Source organism: Diabrotica undecimpunctata, chromosome 7 (genome assembly GCF_040954645.1).
Source record: "Diabrotica undecimpunctata isolate CICGRU chromosome 7, icDiaUnde3, whole genome shotgun sequence".
Lineage (NCBI taxonomy): Eukaryota > Metazoa > Arthropoda > Insecta > Coleoptera > Chrysomelidae > Diabrotica > Diabrotica undecimpunctata.
Window position 1 is genome coordinate 152,191,104 of NC_092809.1, and position 25,704 is coordinate 152,216,807.

General features: G+C 34.0%; 1 protein-coding gene across 5 annotated transcripts in view; it reads right to left on the reverse strand.

Annotated features, from left to right (window-relative positions):
* Nucleotides 1-4,994: 4,994 nt before the first annotated feature.
* The window catches only part of LOC140446047 (zinc finger protein rotund-like), an 814,816-nt gene continuing 794,106 nt past the window's right edge, over nt 4,995-25,704 (reverse strand). For all 5 annotated transcript variants that reach the window (XM_072538556.1, XM_072538557.1, XM_072538559.1 and 2 more), the window contains 4 exons: nt 23,458-23,693; nt 18,079-18,368; nt 16,515-16,715; nt 4,995-14,697 (listed from right to left, as the gene is read on the reverse strand). In XM_072538556.1, the coding sequence (XP_072394657.1) occupies nt 14,405-14,697; nt 16,515-16,715; nt 18,079-18,368; nt 23,458-23,693 (1,020 nt within the window). In that variant the 3' untranslated portion in view covers nt 4,995-14,404. The remainder of the gene's footprint in view (nt 14,698-16,514; nt 16,716-18,078; nt 18,369-23,457; nt 23,694-25,704) is intronic.

Consider the following 25,704-nt stretch of genomic DNA (forward strand, 5'->3'; position numbering starts at 1 on the left):
AATTAAATTTTAATTATGTGTCTCTCTGTATATACCTACATTCTCGACCATATTCTTACTTACTTACTATTTTATGTGAAAAAAAAGAAAAATAGTTTCGCATTCTTATATAAGTTTTAATAGATTATTTGTCCACCACTAAAATTCTAAAAGAACTTTTAATAATATAATAATATAAACTTTTCCTTGTCGTGTTAAAGGATAAACATGAATATTTTTGCCTGCCGTTACAAAATATAGAATTCATATTAAGTGTACGATATAGGGATATTGAGAAATGAGACAACTTAAAGAAAATTAAGGGAAAAATAAATAACGGGCGAAACGTACAACGAATAAACCAGTAATAGCACAACAGAGACGGTATGTGGTAAATGCCAAACAGAATATGCTGTGAAAACCCATAAACCCACGGATAAGTAAGCAAAAAACAGTAAAGATAAATGTAAAAACCATTGTAAAACGTATAACAATCCAAAATCTTTAAAAATCACACATATTTGAATTAATAACACACTTTTCATCGCACTTTTTAAATACCATAACCTCACAATTTGATTTTTTAAGGTATTTGTTAATTATACGTAGGTAACACCAAAGAATATAGATGTAACACGTTTAACACGAGTCAAATTGTCATCTAGTTGAATTCGTAGGATTTACGAAGGAATACTCTAGAATAGAATACTTATTTACCCTAAAAAAGGTAAATAATTATCTATAATTATTTATGCCATTTGTTTTTTATTATTTTCTTTTTTTATTCCTTCTTATTGTAACTACATTGTAAATTTTGCTGTTGTTTTCGATGATTAGATACACTAAATTCAATTTTAAGTTTTTTCGGCAATATGATTCATCTAATATTATTTTGTATTGATAGGACTAGGACACTTTTTTCAGGTCTTATATGCTTACAACATATAAATTTCGTTTATTAAATATATTGTAATCCTTCACGAAGATATCGACATTCTCAAACTCAGAGGGCAAAAGAATTATGGACGACCGCGTAGAAGATGAATTGACGATGAAGAAGAAGACCTTAGAGCGTTAGATGAAGGTAAGTTGCTAGCAATTGACGAGAGTGGCAACTTATGTGCGAGCAGACCAAGATCCACAAATTATTGTCGAGCCAATTAGGATGAATGAATGAGAAAGCACAAATAATTGTGTTTATAAAATACACTGTGACTTCGAAAACTTTTATTTTGGTGGAACACCAGGAATATTAAATGTTAGAATAAATGAACATGAATGTTACTTTAAAAACAGTATAAGATTGGGAAATATGCTTAAACCAATTAGCAGAACCCATTTTATTAAATGAAACTGCGCTATAAACTTAGTAGTATGTAATACTAGGTGGAGCAAAGGTAATCACCCTATTGGAAATAATGTAAAATGTCAATTTTTTTGGTATTTGGGAGCTGTGCCTATTTAGCCAGCCACATTTCTTAAAATTAACGCCTAATTACACCTACCCTACCATACACCAAGACTATTATGAACGTAAACGGACAATCAGGGATAGGGAAGGGAAAAAACAAGTTTTCACGCCCAGGGCTCGTTCAGGATGACTAACCACAGACTAAGTAGACCACGGGACAAGGGGTATTATTACCTAGGAAGAAAACAGAGGTAACCAAGCTAGACCTAAGCTAAAATTGCAAATCAGTTTTGACATCTGTGAAGTAAACAAAGGCAGAATTCAAGAATCGGTTTACTCTGCAAGAACGCTGAATAATTTTTTCCATTTTTTGCCCAACAATTCATCGGTTATGTTGGTGTAGTGTGCATTTCGTCGCAGATTTCCTGTTCGTCCGACACCAACTGGACTAACACATGCGGCATTGATCACTCGCCTTGAAGAGACTAGGACAACGCGAGGTGCTCCCAAGACTGGCCGGTCCTGTAACAGCCGTTCTGCTGAGAATATCTCTGCCGTTGCAGAAGATGTCGAAGAGGAGCCCGGAACATAGACAAGACGACGTGCCCACGCAATTGGACATTAGTCGGCGGTCCCTACGGAGAATTTTGGTAAAAGATTTGAAGATTTTCTCTCACAAAGTGTAGATAGTGCATCAGCTGTTAGCTGTTGACCGTCAAACTCGTCCAACCTACGCTCGAGCCCTCCTCAATCTCAACGAAGAGGAGGACGATTTTTCATCGAAAATTATCATGGGCGATAAAGCTCATTTCCATCTTAGCGATTACGTGAATAATCAAAATTATCGTTTTTGGGGCATCAAAATTCCATTAAGTGCCGTTACATCTGCTCAAAGTTACTGCGCGGTGGCTGTTTACGCTGGGCGAGTTATCGGGCCATTTTTCTTTGAGAACACCGCAGGGCAAACGACGAGCATGGCACTGTGGACGGCGCGCGCTACAGTGCCATGAATACCGAATTTTTCTTCCTCAATTGGATGAATTGGGACTGGAGAACTTTTGGTTCCAACAAGACGGCGAAACAGCGCATACTGCTCGAGCCACAGCCGATATTCTGAAGGAAGCATTTCCGGGTCGCTAAATCTCTCGTTTTGGCGATTTATACTGGCCGGCCAGATCACCCGATGTAACCTCGCTAGACTTCTTTTTATGGGGGTTTTTAAAGTCACGGGTTTACGTCAACAAACCTCAGACTCTTCAAGCTCCTAAGGAGAATATGCAACAGGAATCAGTGCAAACTCATTACTTAGCGGTTTTTTGGATAGCTGAACACAATATCATGTCGGCGATGGACTCCGAGGCACCTGGTGCCCAGGATGATCCTCCTCTCCTGGAGTTTGCGCATCAGAGACTGATTGTGTAACGAATTTCCACAAAACTCTAGGACTCAAGGCTCGTCCTGAGCACTAGGTGCCTCACACATCCTCGCCGACAATACTAGTTTTCAACAACCCCAAAAACCCATGAGTAACGAGTACACTGATTTTGTATCGAATTTCCGCAAAACTCTAAGAGACGATGCCCAAGTACACCAAAAGCCTCGAAGACCAATGCCGTCATAATATTCGTGTTTAGTGACCCCAAAAACGCTCGAGTAGTAATACTAAACTCATTTCCTTCAATTATTTCCGATTTACTAATTTATTATTTTTCAGTACTTCGAAATGCACTCTTTGGAAAATGTATTTTCCTCGGTTACATCAAGGATATAGCATTCACATACTAAACATTTTTTAATAAACATGAAATTAGACAAAGATTCACTATATTGGGATAGAATCACCATGTTTTCCTGGTTTGTCTCGTGATTTACATTAGGACTACTAACAAGAAATTTTGAGGTTATGATTCTGATTGGATATATTGTGATGTGTGGCATATCACGTGTTACCATTATTGCTCCGATAAATATTTTTAAACTAAAGTTAGTTTCATGTAATCAAATGAACTATCTCAAATAAACTTGTCTCAAAAATGCACCTCAAATAAATACTTACATTGCCATTTTACAGTCTTATACTTAAAAATGGTTTATAAAACTTAAAAACAATGAAAAATGGTTTCCTACGTAAATGGTGAAACCTCAAATAAAGAGTTTATTTATATAATTGTGGCTCATTCCCAACAAAATATTTGCTAATATCTTAGAACCGTTAGTATGGAAATTTCGGTATGACAGTTTCAGCAACAAATGCCGAGGTCAAATAGATGTATAAGGCTAACAATGTTATTTAAGAGATTAAATCCTAACGTCCAAGATAAGCTAGCCATGTTCACAGACTCCCTAATAAACTCCTTACCAAGTTAATCTGTGAGGAAGCCGCCCAGACAGGAAGAAGGTCCTTAAGACGTCCACGAATGCGATGGAGAGATAAAATGCTCAAATTTAAGAACAATAGGGCTACCTACTAACCCAACTATCATGGAGAGTTCGAGATGGAAGCGAGTTGTGCAGTCAGCTAAAGCCCACCCCGAGTTGTAATGCTACGAGAAGAAGAAGACAATTTCAGCAGGACGAAGTGTTTTAAATTTTTTTCAAAAATTGTATTTAATGATAAATTAGAAAATAAGTTAAGATGTGGACAAACAATATTACTTTTATTGCGAAATAAGTGCTATAGAAAAGTGGTGATTTTATAAAAATGCGCAAATATTTTTATTGTGATTAAAAATTATTGTTTATTAGTGAATCGATAAAATAAGGCCCGGATTTTTAAAGAACTGAATAAAAATAAAACTAAAGGAAATAAAAATAAAAATAAACAAAAAATAAATGAATAGTACTTTTTATTAATAAAGAGTGTAACAAAAACCTTCTTTTCATAAATACATTTTAATAATCACAAGCTAAAAAGCTTTTTGAAAGAATATTGTACAAAATATAACATATTACAATATGTTAACAACTTTTACGAAAAAATATCAACCCTAGGTAGTAATTTAAAGCTTGTTTGAAACTTAAAATTAACAATTGTTGCGAAAACGTTAACATAACGCAAGTGGCAACGAAATATGTACAAATATCGGAATTCTTTTTATACAGTATCCGTATACAATTTTTTGTGTCAACGTATACAAAAATATCGCTTGTAAAATTACTCAAACTGTAAAAATAGGAACAAAAATTAGATGTTGCTTCTAAAATATATGAATTTTTATGTGACGTAATTGGCCCTATAGTATCAGTAATCAATCATAGTGTAAATCCAAAAGTTATCAAAAATCGTTTTGCAGATATAGCAGCTCTTTTTTCTAGCTCTATGTAGTCGGTAAGACAGACGCCTATGTATTTAATAGAACACGTTTTTATACCGTCTATGGCTGTATAAAAGACCGAGCTGAAATACAGGTATGTTTGGTGTGTTAAGGGAAGAATACCTACCTACCTACCGGAAGAGCAGTGAGCTGAATGTGTACTAATTCGTCCATGTGGTGAGTTGAACGAAATCGATAATTCCCCGTCCTGCATCGGCGATTATATACGTTGATACAGTAGATATTCATTTACATTTACAATCATAGACAATGAATGTGACTTCTGATTACTTCTAATCGCCAAATTTATTATTCACGGATCAAATATCGTCACACTAACCGTCTTAAGGTTTATGAAAGCCAAATATGTACATCTAGAACTTATATAAATTTAAAATAACCAAATGATTTCCATATTTTATCTGCTCAGATTAAAATAAATGTGTTGAGAAAAACGAATTCTGTCTCCGACTGTTATTTACTACTCGGGGTCATCACAAATTCTTCCATAAATATGATGTCAGTTAAGTGTATTCTATTAAGTACAGACTAAGAACTGGTGTCTCAGGTTGTGCTAGTAACCTGAGAAGATAGGAGCACCAGGAGGTCGAAACCTGAGGCTATGGCGCAGCTCAGAGTAGTCACTTACTAACATGCATAAATATGAGAGAATCTTTGTGCATTTTAATAAAGTATTCCACGAATATCTAATTTTAACAATTGATAGGGACATTTATGTGACTAACCATTGAAAATAAAGTTGGTCTAACTAATTTATGAGAGTCTTTATACTGTAAACTATTGCTACGTCTATAAAACATGATCATTTAACTTTACCATTATTAGAAACAATGTAATTATCAAAAATTTAAAAACAAAAGTATCAGCCAAGAATAATACCTACTGTTCTGTCATTGAACAGATTATAAATAAGCGACAGGGAGATGTATAATTTTTGAATACCCATTTGAACTCTATGTGAACATCTCAATCAAAAAGGCACAATTAATGGCCTTCCTAAAGAACCCATACAATATAAATATGCAATTGATAGCAAAACAACACAACACAGTAAGGGCAAAGCTTTAATAACCCGAGAGTGGCATTATCAAGTGAAATAAACCGGGTCGAATATAAGCGATAAAAGCATAAACAGTTAGCGAAGATTTGAGAAAAATCATATAGAAAAACAAAACCTATATTCACGTAAATCACAGAAGTTAGATCGGAAAACTGAAAAAATGAATAATGAAAACGAATGAAGTAAGAAGACTAAGAACTATCAAGGGTGTAATTCTAGGATTTTGAAGAGGAACATCTCGATAGGGTACCACAAAACAAATTAGAGAGATGAAAAAACCATGAGATGGGAAATGACCCTCGTAAAGACCAATAGTTAGACCAACAACAATACAGAGTTGGAGTTAAGAGTTACAGCAATAACTCAGAAGAAGACTACACATAACGAAGTAAACAGGACTTGGTCCTCTTAAAATCCGCGGTGTTTAGAGATTGATTCAAATTAACGCTAATAAGTTACTGAACATAGATGTTATTAGAAGAAGAAATTAGCTTAAATTTTTGTAATCGGGTATGACAGCAATCAACGAAAATATTAATTTGAAGAAAACAAACCTACAATGGACAGGATACGTAGCCCCAGTAGCATAATCAAATATAAAAATAAACAAAACTAAGCAACCGGTGGGACCAAAAAACTGGGTCCAAATGAAAAACCCAAGCATTAAACAGAACAGTATGGCACAGGAGACTTGACAACGGCGGTAGCCTTATTGATAATGATGATCAGTTGAAACAATAAATTGGCATCTACAACGAAGCAAGAAAACTGGTAAATCTCTACAGTATACAAAGGAATTATAACATTTTTAAATATGTATCATATGTAATTAAGATAATAAAAAAACACCAACACCCAGGGGAAAAGACGAGCAAGTAGAATAAATGGTATCAACGATTCAAAAGGCACGATAATTTTGATGCGTTTTAATTTTGCCATTGACCAACTGTTCTGTGAATAGAATGAGGACTAAACGATTCTAAAACTGAATAGAACCAATATGATTCTAAACGGATGAGAAAAATGTAGCACACATTTCTTACTGGAAGAAAACATAATAAAGACCGTATAAATGTTTAAATATCTTTCATAAAAGTTAAACAAAATTAAGAAGATAAGACGATATATGCATCAAGAAACTAGAAAACTGGAAGATAAAAGTGTTCCACAAAAATTTGGTACTATAGATAATATAAATGGGGATTGAAAGATAGAAAAATAATATATAAAAGCTTGATAAATTATTAAGAGCAGAAAAAAGATAGAAACGCAAAATATAGAAAGCCACTCTATTATGAATCTTCATGATTGAAGATAGTTAACATACAATTTGGTCCTTAAAAATTTAGGGTTTAGAGAAAAAAGCTAGTGTCTAAATTCAATCGTTTAATAACAAAGCTTGATCTCTATTAACCAGTCGAGCAAGCTAGATTTAGAAAATTAATCACCAAAGTCTTTATATTAGCCTTGAAAGATGTTTTCAAATAACTAAAATGTGAAAGAAAAGGTTTTAACATCAACAGAAACTTTCTTTAAATATTGAATATTCCCAGATGATATTCCTTTAATAATTTCAAACATCGAAGAGCTAGAATCCATGATGGGCGAAATAAATGAAATATCAGAACAGATAGAATTGCAAATAAATCTAAATAAATCCCCAATCCAAATATTACGTAATAGTCAGAAGAATCTCATGATTGACCACACAATAATTTGTCGAACACTAGACCTACCTTGGACACATTATCAAGTTGGGCAAGTACTGCAGTTGCTGCGGGGATTAAATTAACATTGGTTACCTCTGGTAAACAAAACTTGATGAAAATGATATCTTCTGGTAAAGAAACTTAAGAGTAATTTAGTGATCAATGGAATAAGCGATATAAAATATCCTTAAGAGACATAAGGAAAGCTCACTGATGTGATGGGACGAATTGTTAGTCTGGGCTCCACAAAGTGAGTTGGAAGATCACTACGGATATACGTATACCAATTAGTATAAATACACTCAGATAGTACAAACTCATCACCGCAATAAAACTAGGGATTTTAAAATAGACCCAGATACACCCCGTGGCAGATCAAAGCCATAAAATGCTTGTAAACCGCTAAGGTTTGATAATTTAAAAGAATAATCATGCATGTATTACATACAGATGCAATGGATTGGTATCCAAAAGAAAAATGTCTCCTCATTTGCACATGTTCCTTCAACATGTATAGTGAATTGTTCATTTATTACGTCTAATACACCTAATAGGCTATGCGCCGTGAGACACCTGATATAAATAGATAAGGTAATTTTCCGTATTATAAACCAGCGTTTTGTGGCAAAAATGCTAGTGAACTAACCGTGGTGATGAGTTTATGAGTCTCTAAATTATGCCGATGATCAGTTTGCTATATCTCAGAGAGTCTAATAATTTTATAGGGGGTCTATAAAGTGTTGAGTTTGTACACGTCCATGTCTACTAAGATGGATGGACGATATTCAAAAAATACTTGGAATAAACTGGACAAAAGTCACAGAAGACAGAAGAGCATGGGAAGATGAAAGGGGCCGTATAACCAACAGTCGATTGATGAAGGTTAGAAGAAAAACAAGAAGTTTGTAACGGAAATTATTCGTAGATATCAATTAAACTATCTTCAACTAAAATTTCAAACAACTAATTCACTTATTAATAACGTAATTATTAAAAATATAATTTTAACTGGGGTCATACGGCAAGTAATAACGATATTTGAAAGCTGTTGTACCACTTTACATTTTTGTGCAATAACTTCTCAAAATGATGATCATTTAATGTTCAATGACAACTACGGGCTACCCCTAATAATTTGAGAGTTTGTAGCTTTATGGAAAACGCTCGAACATGTGATTTATTTGAAAACTTTTGTATCACTCACTATGTTTCTAGTTTTTGTACGATTCTGTAGCTGCGTTTCAAAATAACGTTGAATTGTGAGTATAATCTTCAATTGCCTCCCAGTATATTTGATGTTTATAGGACATATTTCATACTGTGTGATCAAAAAGCTTACACGTGATGTATTTCTAGCCATATGATTGCATTTAAACAATTTTACAAAATGGCGCGCCTCTGGCGTATTTTATTGATTCTGTCACTAGCATATCATAAAAATTAAGAACAGGTGCCTTAGTACAGTTAAACAAACATACCATAAAGCTTATTTTAATTATTACTGAATATTTTTGTAGTTAATAGAATAACAGTTTAAGTAATTGACAAGCGATGATATCCTTGTATATAAAAATGAGCAAAATTAAATACTTTCTATAACCTAAAGAGATAAACTGTGTTAATATTTTTTCAAAATAAAATTTTGAAAATTTTATAACACAATTCATTTTAATACTATATTTGCACCAAAAACTTAAAAGTATAATTCATCAAATTTAAACAAAAGTAAGAGCATACATTATACCCCAAACATAATAGAGCGGAAAATTTTCCAGAAAGATTTATAAATTAAAATCATTCATTGATGTCAGTTTCCCAACCAAAGAAAAGTTAAATAAAAAGTACTTTTATAAATAGAATATATTGAGCTATGTTTTTATTTTGAGGACAAAAATTCAAACTAAAATTACTTTGTAAAAATTAAATAAAAATATTCCTATAAAAAGTTGAATTCTGGTCCACAAAAAATAATTAACTACAATTTCTTCTGTACAACCTTATTAGTTACAACTTCACATTGTATTTATATCTTTGCCTATTCACAAAATTGGAACTATTTTGAGAAAATACGTCCTCGAAAATAGTACCAGAAACCTACCTTGTACTCTTTTGCAGATATTACAGTACCCGATGGAAATATAAGACGACCTTATGTGATTCTTTTATAATCTAAGAAAATATGCCGCATGAATGTGCAAGATACTTCGAGACATACACAATCTAATTTAACTTAATTTGGTAACAGACCAAGAAAAGTTAATGGGGTGTGAATATTGTCGAACAATCAAGTACAATGTTCAAGGCTTTTTTGGAGTTAAAAGAACAAAAGACTATGTAGGAAAAATCAAGCCTATAATGATATGAACAATAAAAATTGAATGTCCAGCATAAAAACTATTGCGAGAAATTGAAACAGGAACTGAAGATGATCAATGTATTGACGATGTAATATCAAATAAAGTACTACAACAAAAATGAAGTTTTAAAGAACAAAAATGAGGTATTTTCGACTCCCAAAGAATTAAAAACTTTTTCCATACTTTAATATATAATTCATGGCCAAGAAAAAGCGCATAAAATGCTTGGATATCACGTGATCGTCTTTCGAATGGCGTATTCATTGGTCCATTGGTTATAAAATAGCAGTATAGAGAGAAAGAGCGAGCAGGAGAAAGAAAGAGAGAGGGATATAGAGAGAGTGGGTGAGAGGGAAGGAGACGAGTCGTGTCTCACCTTGTTTTTTGTTGGGAAAGTTAGAAACCAAGTAAAATTATTTAGACGCACTTTTTCTCTGCTGGAAATTGATTATAAACATTATAAAAGTGTTATCATTTTCTTCAAGCTCTTTAACGACATTTACGATACGGGCCAGATTCCAAAAGATTGGCTTCGCTCTACATTTATCGCCCTACCAAAAACACCACGTGCGAACTTCTGCAAGGACCACCGACTAATAAGCCTAATGAATCACTTTTTAAAACTTTTCCTGAGAATACTGCACACTAAATTGTTTAAGAAATCAGTGGAGAAATCAATCATGAAGAGGTCAGTGGATGGAGTCAGTTTGGTTTCAAAAATTTACTTGGCACGAGAGAAGCGATCTTTAGTATGCAAACATTAATACAGAATTGTTTAGATCAAAGAAAGGATGTTTTTGTCTGTTTCATCGATTATGAAAAAGCATTCGATAATGTAAAATACGAATTGATGATAAAATACCTACAAGAGTTGGGATTGGACGACAAGGATATAAGAATTATCGCCAATCTGTATTGGAACCAGGCAGCAACAGTACGTCTTCAAAATTTCAATGAAACAGAAAATTTCTTCATTAAAAAAGGAGTAAGGCAAGGTTGTATACTGTCTTCAATGCTGTTCAATTTATACGTAGAAAAAGCCTTCACAGAAGCAGTGGCAGACTCTAATAAGGGTATTAAAGTTAACGGCATATTTATTAATAACATCAGGTATGCCGATGATACAGCCATAATGGCAGATAACATCAAAGATCTTCAATGCCTTTTAAATGATCTAACTCTTGCAAGTGAAGCTCGGGGTTTGAAAATAAATATTAAGAAGACAAAAACAATGATTATAAGTAGAAATGATTACCCCAACGCAAAGATATATGTCTCTGGAGAAGAAATCGAACAGGTCAGGCAATTTAAATACTTGGGTTGTTTGCTAAACGAGAGTTGGGACCCCGAGAATAAAATAAAGAGCAGAGTTAAACACAGTAGCGCACCTAGAATTTGTCTCTGGGGGGAGGGGGGGGTTTGGTTGGTCACCAAAATTTTTTTTATGAGGTTACCTCTATTTTGAGTCCTTAAAATGTGTAAGTAACAGTGTCGGAATAGGGTCCTGAGGGGGGGGTTATAACCCCCAAACCCCCCCCCTCGGTGCGCCACTGGTTGAACAAGCCAGAAAGGCTTTTGGAGGCTTCGTAAATTTCTGACTGATCCCAAATTGGACTTCAACCTCCGATACAAGGTGCTTAAGTGTTACGTGTGGCCTGTTCTCTTGTACGGAATGGAAGCATGGACGTTAAAGTCCAGTTCCATTAACAAACTTGAAGTGTTTGAAATGTGGTGCCTGCGTCGAGTGCTTAGAATATCATGGACGGACAGGGTCAGAAATGATGAAGTACTCAGAAGAGCGGGCTTACAGGATAGGGAACTTTTTAGTTATGTAAAAAGTAAGAAGACTGCATACTTGGGACACATATTACGAGGAGAAAGATATACTTTTCATTAACTGATACTCGAAGGGAAGATAGAGGGTAGGAGAGGTCTGGGACGTAAAAAAATGTCATGGCTGCACAATATTCGACAATGGACAGGAATCCACAGCTATGAAATGTTTCGCAATGGTGCTAAAAACAGAATTATTTAATCCTGACTATTTAACATCTCACCTGACAAGACGATGTACGGTGGACGCCTACGCAGAAATGCACGGCACCTTAAGAAGAAGAATCATTTTCCATCTAGAATTATTTATAATAATTCACTCCAAGCAATTTATACCTCTAAACCATTTCATTTACAAAAAAATTTAAATACCAAATATTGCAGACAAGAAAATTAAGGTTTGTATCTAAATTAGCAAGACAGAATAACAATTACATTTCATTTCATATAAACGCCCATAATGGTATAAAACAGAAAGAACATTTATGTACTCGATTCAAGCAATATTTTTGAAAAAACATTTAACATATACGGCATCTAAACAGCTAACTGATTATGTACTACAACCACTTTAATAAAACATCCAAAACTGTATTGAACTGATCAAGTTTCAGTCTCATTCTCATTATATTTTAATATATTGCACTACGTTAAGTAACCATTTTGATGGTACAAATAAAGAGACGAGAGTATGAACAGCTTAAGTTTATTTCATTCTATTTATTTCATATTAGCACACTTTTACAAATACATCTTTTAAAGCATTTTATGCAGTAAGTGCATATTTTTGTGCACACTGTGTAACAATTGCAAATTTTTAAATCGCTTAAGGTCGTCTAGTCACTATTAGTAAAATAATGAAATTTCAGAGAAAGCAGTAACTCAATAAAACATATTATTTAACGAGGTATATTGTGTAAATTACATGTGTCAAAAAATAAAAAGTATCAACTATAATTTTAGTCAAAGCTGAGAATAACAAAACGTTCTCTAGCGCCCTCTGTTGGGTAAGAGCGTAATAAATATCTCTGGAAGTGTCACTTTGGTAATAGTATGCTTTTATATACATATTCTTACCCTGAATCTAACACAAGACTTTAGAAGATTTTACAACCTCAAAAAAAATGTCATTGGATAGTCCAAATTCGCAAGATTATTTAATATTCACCAAAGGTCGATGTAGTTCCAACTCTTCATATCTTCTTACAATGCATTTTGCAAAATGATGAATATTGGTTGTGTCAGACTCGATTTTAGACCTAAACCAATGGGTACAAAAAGATTTGGACTCCAATTACAACCCTCATTGCAAGATCAACTCGCATATTAGCCTGCACATAAATGTTAACTCCAGGATGTTCACGCGTCCAAAGAAACGTTTTACCCGTCCATCAATAGAACGATACAGTAAAAAAGATGTATGATGGTAGTAGTGAAAGGATTACCTTACAACTGAATTCGAGAAGTTTCGTTATAGAAGAAAACCTATGCTAACTGAAAACAGTGTAAATTTGCCTTTCAAAACCTTCTAGTAGTTAATGTTTTGAAAATATTGTAGCGGACTCTGACGGCATCGACTCTATTCAAAATATGTCACCACCGAGTCTAGTCAATTCGATGTTTCCCCTAGGTTCGTGAGTCTTATGGAGAACAGGGGTACTGATTATTCTGACTCGGTTTTATTACAAGATTGTGACGATCCTATCTTTCAGTATTTAACTGAAAGTTGCAACAGCATAAATTGCGATACACCCAAGAATTTTTTAAAGAAAGTGTCTTTTAACGGGACCTACGATGGGATAAATTAAGCTGAGGAGTTTGAACGCCACGTTCGATAATTTTAAACTTAGTTCTTGATAAGGGGTTATTGATAATAAAATCTCTAAAGATGAAGCCTTTAATTATAATTAGTTTTGAGAGTTTCATGGGCAGGAGGAGGTTGCTTAAAAAGGGACTATTGTACTTATCATCTTGTTGCTAAACTCATTAACAGATACAGAATAGTTGACACAGAAAGATTCTTTAAATTCAGTATTTGAATATATCGTCTATTCATCTATACTAAACGGGGAACGGTTTGTTTAACTGCTTTCTCAAGAATTTCTATTTTGCTTTAAAATTTTGTATACAAGGCTTTATCCCAAAAACGATATCAACAATCCCGAGCCCGTCGCTAGCTTAAATATTAAAAATTAGTACGAGATCACGAGCCAGCACGATCACAACGTCCGTGAAAACCCCCGTAGGCCAATCCATGGTTTTTTTTACAATTATTTTCGCCGACTACATTATTTAAACCAAAAATAAGGTATTGAGCTTTATTAAAATAAAAAATATAAATAATTTCTTACTAAGCAGAAGTATATAATACTAACATTTGATCTTTAGAACAACACAAATATACATCATTTTAATAATTTTAAATAAACTGATAATTATATACTTATTTAAAATATGGAATTATCCAAAAATAATATTAGCACAAACTCAGGTCCAATTCTAAAAATAGTTCTGGAAACTATTGTAGAAAGTAAATATCAGAAAGGTTTCATTTTTAGAATAAGTTCTGGTTTTATATTTAGATCCATATATTGATAATCTTTTTAAATATCAAATTATACTATTTCTTGACGAAAACTATTTCTTGTACCTTTAAAACATATTACAGACCAGCCCACTACAAACCCTTTTCTCAACTCACAAAACCAAATGAACTAAATTTATTTCTCCTTGCCTAAGCCTAGAATGGAATGTTCCATCAGTGAAGGGTTGGGCTGGTGAGCGTAGTTTCTGATCTGATGTAGACTGATCAGTTGATTGGGGAAACCGTTCGATGGTTGGCTCTTGGGCATGTCCAGATTGTTTTGCTTTTGAAAGCTGAGAGCATCATAGATGTATGGTCTGTTTGGTGCCAGCTGGTGATGATTCAGATTTAAATGACCCGACATCGAATTAATGGGAGTGAATGCAGAGTTGGTGTTGGATTTGGAAATGGACGTGTCGTAAGCGTTGCCTGAAAAATAAATAATTAGATCAATATTATATTAACATCTTTTCAGCTTAACAAATTTATAAAACCAGTTAAAAAGCAGTACTGCTCGTGACGTTTAGATGGGTCAAATAATTTATAAGAGATATTCTGGCATACTAGGTCATCTAGTGAAAATCAGACCGCTCCTATGTAATCAAAACCTAAATTTCGAAATACGCTACAGAATGGTCAAGTGCTACATATGGTCCATCTTGCTTTATGGCATGGAAACGTGGACTTTGAAAAAAACATCTATCAACAAACTTGAAGCATTTGAAATGTGGTCATTTAGAAGAATGATGCGCATACCTTGGGTGGATAGAGTTCGAAACGATGACGTCCTTAAGAGAGCCGGCGTGGAAAGAGAACTCTTTGAATTAATTAAAAAACGCAAGATTGGTTACCTTGGGCACATATTGAGAGGAGCAAAATATGAAATACCACAGTTAATCCTACAAGGGAAGATCGAAGGTAGAAGTGGAGCCGGCCGCAAACAATTATCCTGGTTAAGGAATATTAAAGAATGGACAGGAATACACAATACAGGCGAGCTGTGTCACGAACAGAATTCTAGTAATGAGATAGTCGCCTACGCACTTTGGTGTACGGCATGTTAGGAAGAAGAAGAAGAAGGTCATCTAGGGTTATAATCGATACTCTGAAAAAATATATACACATACTTAGATCACCGCCCCAACAGTATCTTCAGAGAACTCACAAGCTACGACAAAAGTAGATGTAAATACCCAGGACCGAAAATCCAGCTAAGGAGATACCAGGAATAAGACTCCAGAATATGAAGATATAGTAGTACAAAGGTGTATAAACATCAAAGATATTTAAGGTCAGTTTCTACTAGACATAAACCTAATACTTAAGGACTTTTAATTACTAACCTCAAAATATATACAAAAACTTACAAAATCGGTTTTTCAGCCAAAAAAAAAACTAACAGCTGGGCTCAAAAACCAAAAAAATATAAAAACTTTCCAGAGAAAATCCAAGGAGGGGATGAAGCTTACCGAAAGTTCAACTTTTACAGTGTGAACAAACGTTGGACAGCTGGGCTCACACAGAGTACATATTGAAGATACACAACAGACAATAAGAGACGATAATTTGAAAAGTTCTTGACGCTATCTCGTAAAAAAGCGTCCTAACCACAACGAAGAAAAAAGACGACTTCTCGCGTTTCCCAAGGCAATTTCTAAAGTTAAATTAACGACAGTATTCTCGCCATATGTTTCAATAATAGCGTGGGTCGAGGAGTGGTTGAGTAATTGTTGGTTGGGGAAGACTGCCCTGCAACACGAGATCTTGGGAGCACGCTCCTGGCTCCCGGTCTGTTTGCCAGGATCTCCTCTACTTCTAGGCATTCCTAGTATCATTTTTATATTCTAGCTAAGATAAGTTTGAAATTTTAGTTTGGTCAAATATAATAAAAAATAAGATAATTTTATATTCGCGTTGATTGGTAAATCAAGAAATAGTAAATCACCCGAGTAGAAAAAGAAGGCTTGATAATATAATTAACATAAATACTAACTAAAAAGGGGGGTATTGCTGAGGGAACTGAAGAAACTAAATACACATGATAAAAACAGAGTAATTTAAGATAAAATTGCATAAAGTCCAGAATACAAATATTATTTTTAACAAATCCATGCAGATGTGATAAAAAGTACCAATAACTACAATTTTGGAAACCGTAAAATAGAATATCGGTGTGTCTACCCAGCTCAACCAGGTTTAATTGAAGAAATTATTGTCAAATGATCTTATTTACAGTTAAAACTTACTCAAATTAGTGTTCGGTGTTCCAGGTGGTGCGGGAGGATTTTGCCCCAACTGCTGCCGGATGATGACCAAATCTTCATTTTGCTCCAAGATCTGACGTGAGATGTCATTTGGATATTCGTGCATGTTCTCTGCACTATCCGGACTCACTTTAGGCCAATAGGGATGATCCAAGCCTCGATGATTTAGTCCCGGGAAGAAGTCTAATTGAAAAATAAAAAGCTTATATTAGTATATATAATAGAGTTAAAAAATATCTTTCCTGTTTTTCAAGCAAATAAAGATTATTATATTAACAAAAAGCGAAATCAAACGATTTCTACCTAGCAAAACCGAATTCAAATATTTACCACTGTGTTTCCTAAAATTTGCGAAACAAACAGCTGGATAAATTACTCGGCAAGGGAATCTAAAAATTGCATTCCACATGCCGTTCATCCTGGTCAAAATTCGTAGTGAATTCAGTTTCTGGTACTTCAAACGAAGTAAATAATAAAACAAAATGACGGTATTAGATTTTTGTTTTGATACAGTGCAGCGACAACCGCTGATACGTATCAGCGGTTGTCGCTGTACCCAAATCTGTACTGTATCAAAACAAAAATCTAATACCGTCATTCTGTATTATTATATTAATGTAAAAGAGTATAATGAAATTTAGTATTCAACCAACTTCCCAGTGTTTTTAGGGTAATAACCTACTCTATCTATGTACTGTGGAATACTAGATTGGTATGATCTAGCACTTCTAATAAGGTAGATCTCGGTAGATGTGTATCCTGCTAGGTAGGTGATTATGGATGATATACCCTTGGCTATGAATGATAAAAACCGAAAAAAAAACGTCTGTCGAATGGTGATGGTAAACCATCAAGTATTCACATGGTTAGTGCAGTTCCTATTCACTTGGTTCATTAGAATCAACGATAAACTTGTGGTGAGTGTACAAACATGTGGTTTTAAGATTAATTCTTCACAATCTAGATCACTAGGTATGGTACAATGGTGGTAATTTGAGTTGAGTTTAAATAACGATCCATGTGCGTTTGCTTTTGGCATATTATGCATTTCGTGCGTTTCCTTTTGTGTATTTTTCTATTTTATTTCTAGGTTTATAAATTTTTGTGACTGAATTGTCAATCAAGTCACTTTAATTTTAAATACTTATAATTGACAAGTTAGTTGATTATCTAAGTGTTATTTATAATAATAGTCTCCCGTTTTATACCTCTCGCGGCTTTGGGAGTATAGCAGGGTAGTCTGCTATATCTAGGGCCTACGGTATACAAGGAAGGTAACATGGCCAGTGCTACGCTTCAACCGCCTATTATTACCCCTGGTTTTACCCAAGGTACTCATTTTATTCAGGCTGAGTCGACCTGGGGCCTATAGACATTTTTAAAAATGTCTAGTTGTTCTTGCCGGCGGTAGGATTCGAACTCCGGACCACCGGCGTGCGAGGCAAGCATCCTACCGCTTGCGCTACGCAGGCCCTTCTAAGGGTCCTTCTAAGTGTTATTTATAAAGAGAAAAACTTATGCTAATAGTAGTTAATAACAAACATACCTAAACTAGGTCCGATGGGCGGCCTTTTGTCGGTCCTCTCTGCATGTTTCTGCATGTGTTTGCTTAAATAAGTTTCCTGTGTGTAGCTCTTGCCGCAGTACTGGCAGATGTGAGTCTTCAGGTGTTTGCTCTCCTTGTGCTTGGGAATGTGTTCGAGCAACGATGGCTCGTCACTAAAGCATTTGTAGCACGAGTTGCACTTGTAGGGTTTGTCCGTCTGGTGGCATCTAGAATGTGACTGCAGGTTGCTGAGTTGGGAGAATGCCTTCTGGCAACCGGGATGTCGACATCTACATAAATAAATGAAGTTTAGTAAAAATGTTACTTACTGTAGATAATATAAAGAGTATGGACAGAATTAAAAATTCCTGTAAATAATTCACAATTTGATTACAGCAAAGAACAAATTTATTCTCAAACATTATAATTTACAAGGATCACATTTGCAGGCCAGTAAATGAACGTGAAATACGGCGATACCTTGTAATTTTCCGTGTCGGTACTAAATTGCATGAAAATTTGGATTTAGGTTCTACTTACCCTCCACTTCACTTTTGGACTTTTGCCGTTGTTTGCTTTTTATTTTTTAGGGGTGAAAACTACCCCTATTAGAAAAAAATCGTATAATTGTAAATTAAAGCAAGTAATTGATTCATGTCATCTTTTTATGAAGTGAATGAATGTTAATCACCATTTAACAACATAATTTAAAATTTTATCACAGATTAACCCATAAATCTCACCCTCAAGATTAGTTATAATTAAAACAATGTCATTGAATATCTATTTTTTTTTCAACCTAAAAAACAAACCTTACTAATTTTTAAGGATGGGTAAAAGTATGTCTGCCTTAATAGCACATTATTAAGCTATTTTGAAAAAAAGCATTTTTTTCGAAATTTCAAAAATTTTTCTTTTTTATTAAAACCAAATTTTTCCAAAAATAAGCTCTTTGAACCGGTGAAACTTACAAATCATATAAAAATTACGTAAATAGAGTAAACTGTAAAACGTTAACGATTAATTTTATTTGGGGTGTTAATTAGGGAGTGATTTTTACATTTTTTTACCAAAAAAGGGACCAACTTTATTTTGGGTGTAGCTTGCTTAGTTTTGTAACTAAAATCTTAAAAAAAAAACAAAAATAAAACTTTTTTTACACTTTCAAAAACTTTTGATGAGTTTTTCCCGAAAAGATCTTAATTTTTCGGTCATTTCACGTTGAAATATTCGACTTGGAATTTGACAAATGAGAACCTACTTTTCATGAGCCACATTTTTGCAAAGAATTTTTTTTTTGGATACGTGGTTTTTATTGTGAAAAATAAACATTTTCACTCGTCAATAACTAAAAAAGTATTGACTTAGTGAAAAAACTTTATAGAAAAAAGTTGCGTAAATTTTTCCATTTCCCAACTTATTTTGAACTGTTATTTCATGCTCGAGAAGGGATGGTTTTCACTCCCCTAGCAAAAGCAACTCTGGGCTATAGTCCAAAAGTGAAGTAGATGGTAAAGAGAACATAAATCCAAATTTTCAAGCAAAGACGTCGTGACGAGGAAAATTACAATCCAAAATGGTCATTTACTGAAGTAATATTAAGATAATATTAGAAGAACAGAAGAGGAAGAGAAGAACAGAAGAGGAAGACAAATTAAAGAATGAAACAGGGACATCTCGCAGATACTGCAGAGTAAGGGTAAGACTTGGCAGGAAGCAACACAGATGGCATCCAATAGGAAGGAATGGAGAAAGTTCGTTAAGAGCTAGGACACCTCAGAAGATCGTAAAATATTGTAATTTAATGAATTGTATTATAAACGGCCCAACACCGAAAGGTACAAATGGGTCTACTGATTAAGTAAAGTAAAAAATATTAAGATACTCCACAAATCAATGCACTGAACATAAAAAAATTAATAACATAACTGACAGTAAGAAGAGCTAAAATTCGTATACAACTATCTCTCGTACTATTTTTTATGCCTTTCGAAGGAAAGATGTCGATAACACAAACAAGTCCAATAAAAACCAAGATTAATATATACTACCAGAATAAACTATTAAAATTATTATAAAAAAAATACCTTCTTTGTCATTAGCCTAATACATAGGTATTTTTAATTGTGTAAATATTATTCCTAATAAACTTGATAGGAATATTCCTTAACCTTTGGCGAAAGAAAAAATTTATATACTAATAAAGTTGTTCTGTTATTTTCTATACATATCAAGATTGTCCTTGATCCTGATCGCTACGTCTATGAAACAAGATAGAATACAATTCTTTTGTCTGTTATTTGAATAATATGTAAGAAGTAGTTTACATTTTTAAGATCAAGGTCAGTATAATAACAAGAACTAGGCGTTTATCTTTTAAAAAAACTTTCGCTCTTGTGGTTCGTTAAAAGGTTTGTATTGAGAAAATAATTTATATGGCTTCATTACATAAAACTATTTTATATCATGCTGTTAATTTTAAGATCAAGGTATAAAAGGTTTTTAATATTTATATTTAGAAATATAAAGTAATTTTGAAGCCAGTTTAATACAAGTATGACTATTTATTTTGACTAATAGATACTCTAGAACTAATTATTTCTTTTTTTTTAATATTCAAATCAGCAGATGCACATTTGACAGTTTTACCTTTATGTTTCAGGTCATGTGCAAAGTTTTTATAATAGATCAGTGAATTCTATGTATTTGGTTTTTTACAATAAACTGTTTAGTTTGTTACCCATCTATATCTTCTTTGCAATGGACGGCATTTGCCATAATAAACGAGTAGACGTAAACTCATCACTAATTAGCATCACCGCAATAAAACCAGGGATTTTGAAATAGACTCGGAGAGATTTATATACTGATTACTGGCCTACCTGCATCTTGTGGCATGTAAAGACCATAAAATGCTAACAAACCGCTAAGGTTTGATGATTTGAAAGAATAAGTCCGAATGCAAATAGAATAAAGAGTTGGAGACTATTTCCAATATAACCGGAAATAGTACATGCTCACAAATACTTTCATTAGAAAGTTCACTATCAAAAACTGCCCTTATTAATCATTTCTTTTTTGTTAGTTTTGTTTTTCAAATTTCATTCATTTTCAAATAGCATTCTTTTTTATTGTTATTTCAAGTCTGTCAACTCTACATCTACCTCGACACAATAATAAATGAAGAATGGATCAACAACCACGAGAGAAGATCGCGCATCGGAAAAGCTAGATCCAACCGGATGAGGGCCTACTTCAAAAGCCAAAAATTCTCTCTTGGTATAAAAGTAAGAATGGCATGGATCTTGAATAAAGATATATGCTACAAATTGGAAGTTGGAAAATACTCTAGATCCCGTGAACTGACCGAATTACAAATAAAGATGACCTCAAAAGAATGAAGAGATACTGAACACCATCAAATATGCAGTACTTTGGACAGATTATGTGAAACAAATCCAAATATGCCCTCCTACAAACCATCCTGCAAGGAAAATTTTTTAGAAAGCGAGGTCCAGAAAGAAGAATATCCTGGTTAAAGAACCTCAGAACCTGGTTCAACACACCATCTGTGCAGATTTTACACGCTGCAACAGACAAGATACAGATTGCCAGCATGATCGCTAACATTCATCACGGATAGGCACATCAAGAAGAAGAAGATTTTGTTAACTGAACAGACAAGTTTGATACCTGACCAGATTCTAAGTTTATAATTTAGGATAACTTTCACATAGGGAGGCAGTAACCACCGCCTTAAAACTGCGAAAGACACAAATAATGAAACCTGGAGATCTAGTTGGCCACCTAAAAATCTTGGAAGAAATTTCATTGGATTCTAAGGAGAGGCTGACAGATGCCATGCCAGTCAAATTCGACTTCGAAACATTTTTTGAAGTGGTCATAAAAGCCCACCAGATGAATGAAGTTGAACCGAAACTAGAAGAAGGTTTACTCGTATGGTATACGGATATATCTAAGATAGATGAAAGGGCAGGAGTGGAAATTAATGGGCCTAATTTTAGGCTATCCAAATCTCTTGGAAACGCCCCAACTATCTTTCAAGCAGAAGTACATGTTATAGACATAAGTGATCAAGAATGTTTCATCATTCATAGGGCAAAAGACTTTATTATATCAGACAGCCAAGCCGCTTTAAGGACTCTAAAGTCATTTACTTGTTAGCCAAAGTTGGTTTGGCACTGTAAACAATCCCTCAAGAAGCTAGCGGAACGCAACAAAGTAACTTTGATGTGGGTGCCATGTCACAAGGGAATTGCAGAAAATAAGAAAGCTGACAGCCACGCAAAAGAATGGGCTAATACCTCATTCCAAAGTCTAGAAACTTTCTGTAGACTATTGAAAAGGCGCATCAGAGAGGAACTCTGGATCTGGGAACTTAACTAAGATTTTATATAAAAATATTAAAATGGTCACTGGCCTTCTCACTGATCACTGCCCTCTGAGATGTGATCTCAAAAAAATTGGCAAATTAGATAGTGAGAGCTGTCGTTTCTGTGCCAACGAAAAATAAACGGCAGAACATGTACTATGCAACTGCGTAACACTGTTCTCTAAACGATTAAAATACTAAAAGAATTCAATCTAGCGCCCTCTAGAATAGGAAACAAGTCACCTAGGAAGCTAATCAACTTTATCAGAAGTATTGGCATCCTAGAGTTCAACTAGATTAAGCTATGCACAAAAGATTTCTATTGGTCGAAGTGCGGTGAGGCTGCCTGACTATAATGACCTCACATAATCTATCTATCTACCTAGAGATTATTACGTATATTAGTATTACTATTGAGAGCTAGTGATGACAGTCTGATGTTAGGTCCATTAATCTCTATTCCGGCTCCTTCATGTGTTTTTGACCCATCAGTATAATAATTAAGGGTACGTCTTGTGATTTGAGCGATTAAATTTCGTCATTCGTTTACGCTGATTTAGTTGGACTGTGAAATCTTATTTTGCAGCTGCATGTATATAGACATGTTCATCAATTGCGTTGTCGCCGAGTTTCAGCTAGTAAGCCCGTGTTATATTAAAGTAACTTTTTAGCGTCATCTCGCTTACATATTCCTATGCGTATAGACCTAAGATCTAACATCATCTGTAGAACTTTAGTGAGGCACGTTCTTATTTCACCTGCGACCTCTGCAATTGAATCTATATCGCAGTTAATGCACTAACTTTTTTATTTCTTTCTTTCTATATCTTATCTAAATAAGCAAACTTTGTCGCAGTCATCTTTTTATGGGCAGTTTTGACCTTTTTATCTCACTTTTGTTTAAACATATATAAAGTTTAAAATTTTGTGACAATTTACTGTCCATGAAGTGATAAATATACTAAATATAGCAGAATCATACTTACTTGTAAGGTTTGTCCCCCGTATGCGTGCGAATGTGTTGTTGTAAGTGGCTGAGCTGAGTAAATTTCCTTTGGCATATCTCACATCTGTATGGTTTTATACCTAAATGTATCCTAGTATGTTGTGACAGATAGGAACTATTAGCGAACGCTTTGCAGCACTGTGAGCATTTGTATGGTTTGGCCTCTCGCATATGCGCTTGTGTGTGAAGTTGGAGTTCTGCCTTGGAACCGAAAACCTGAAAAATAAAAAAAAAATAACAATAAGATCGATTATATAAAACATACATATATTAAAATAATTTTCACGTAAGTGTAAACAGTCTCAAATATAAATATAAATACCAACAAGGTTTTTACACTGTGTTTTCCAAGATGTAAATATGTTGAAGTAATGGTATTATTGTGAATATAATATATTCCAATGATACAACAGATTGTCTATTCAAGGGCAGTTATTAAGTAATAATTGTAAGCCAAATTGTAGAATCCAAAAGTTTTCTTAATATTCACCACTTTAATAATTACTTTTCACCTTCCGTTTCCATCCAAGAAATTTTTCTCTAGAGACCCTAATAATTGTTTGGTGTTATTTTAGCATTTTTTTAGTAAAAATATTTTAAATGTGATTAAAACAAATATAAATAATCGCTAAAACGTCATAAAAACTAGAAATATTATTCAATTATCCAGAAATTATCAATGTAAGTTTTACGGTTATAAACATGGTGGAAAGAGATTTTTGGGGAACTGTATACTAATATTTTCGAAAATTTCTGGTTCATCATTGGAGCTGGATGACCATTAACAATTATATAGATATGAAAGCAAATGTCTGTGCAATATTTAATCCTACGCGTAGTAGCACTTTTGGTACTACTACTATAAGATTTAGGCATATTCTTTATTATTAGATGTTGACCGATGGATGAATAGTACGCTGAGATATGGAAACTTATGACTAGGTTCAGTCTGATCTAAAACAGAAGGTGTTAACAATACTAGAAATTTGGAATATAGTAGGATTTATTATTTAGTTAGCATAGTTCAAATTAATGGGCAACACTCAGAAGAAATGAAGATTTGTAGAGGAGTTAGACAGGGATGTGTTTTATCGCAACTTTTGTTTAACTTATATGTATTCTGAAGAAATTTTCCAATGCACGCTCAATAATATCAAAGCGGGAGTTACCGTTAACCGAAAATTAATTAACAACTTACGATATGCAGACGACACTGTGATCATAGCAACGAGTATAGAAGATCTACAACATCTTATCGAAAGCTTAAGTATGAATAGTGCTGAGATGGGAATTACTATAAACGCTAAAAAAACCGAAGTACATGCTAATTACAAAAAGACCACAAAATATACATCACCTATTGACAATCAATGGTAACGTAATAGAACAAGTAGAAAAATGTCAGTACTTGGGAACTTTGATCAATGAAACCAATGATCATACTGCAGAAATAAACAGGCGAATAGAGATTGCCATATCAGCATTTATACGAATGAAGTCACTCCTAAAGTGCAAAAATCTAAATTTGGAGATCAGACTATGTAAAGTATGTTATATATTTTTAATATTAATGCATGATGACCTGCAGAAGACTATATTATTAATAATATAGTCTTTTGCAGGTCATCATGCAGGGTAGAGTCGATGGCAAAAAGGGAATAGGTAGAAAGAGGAAGTCATGGCTGCGAAATATTCGAGACTGGACAAACATGACTGTAGACGAATTATTCCACGTTGCAAAAGACAGAGAAGCTTTTAAAAATGTGGTCGCCAACCTCCGTTAATGGGGACGGCATAGGAAGAAGAAGATATGGAGCTGAGACTTGGACATTAAAAAAATGCAATTTAAAAAGAATCGAGGCTCTCGAACTCTGGTTATACCGCAAAGTATTAAAAATATGGACTGATAGAATTACAAATAAAGAAGCACTGGAGAGGCTGGTAAAGAAATAGAACTAATCACCACTATACAAACCAGAGAACTGGAATACCTAGACCACCTCACAAGGGGACCAAAATATGAAATTTAGACTCATAATACAGGGAAAGATTCAAGGAAGATGTGTTGGCTGAAGGCAGAACTCATGGTTGAAGAATCTACGTGATTGGTATCAATGCAGATCGATTGATTTGTTTAGAGCAGTAAGTTCAAAAATAAAAATAGCCATTATGATTGACAACCTCCGTAGGAAAACGGCACTCTAAGAAAAAGAAGCATTTATTATTA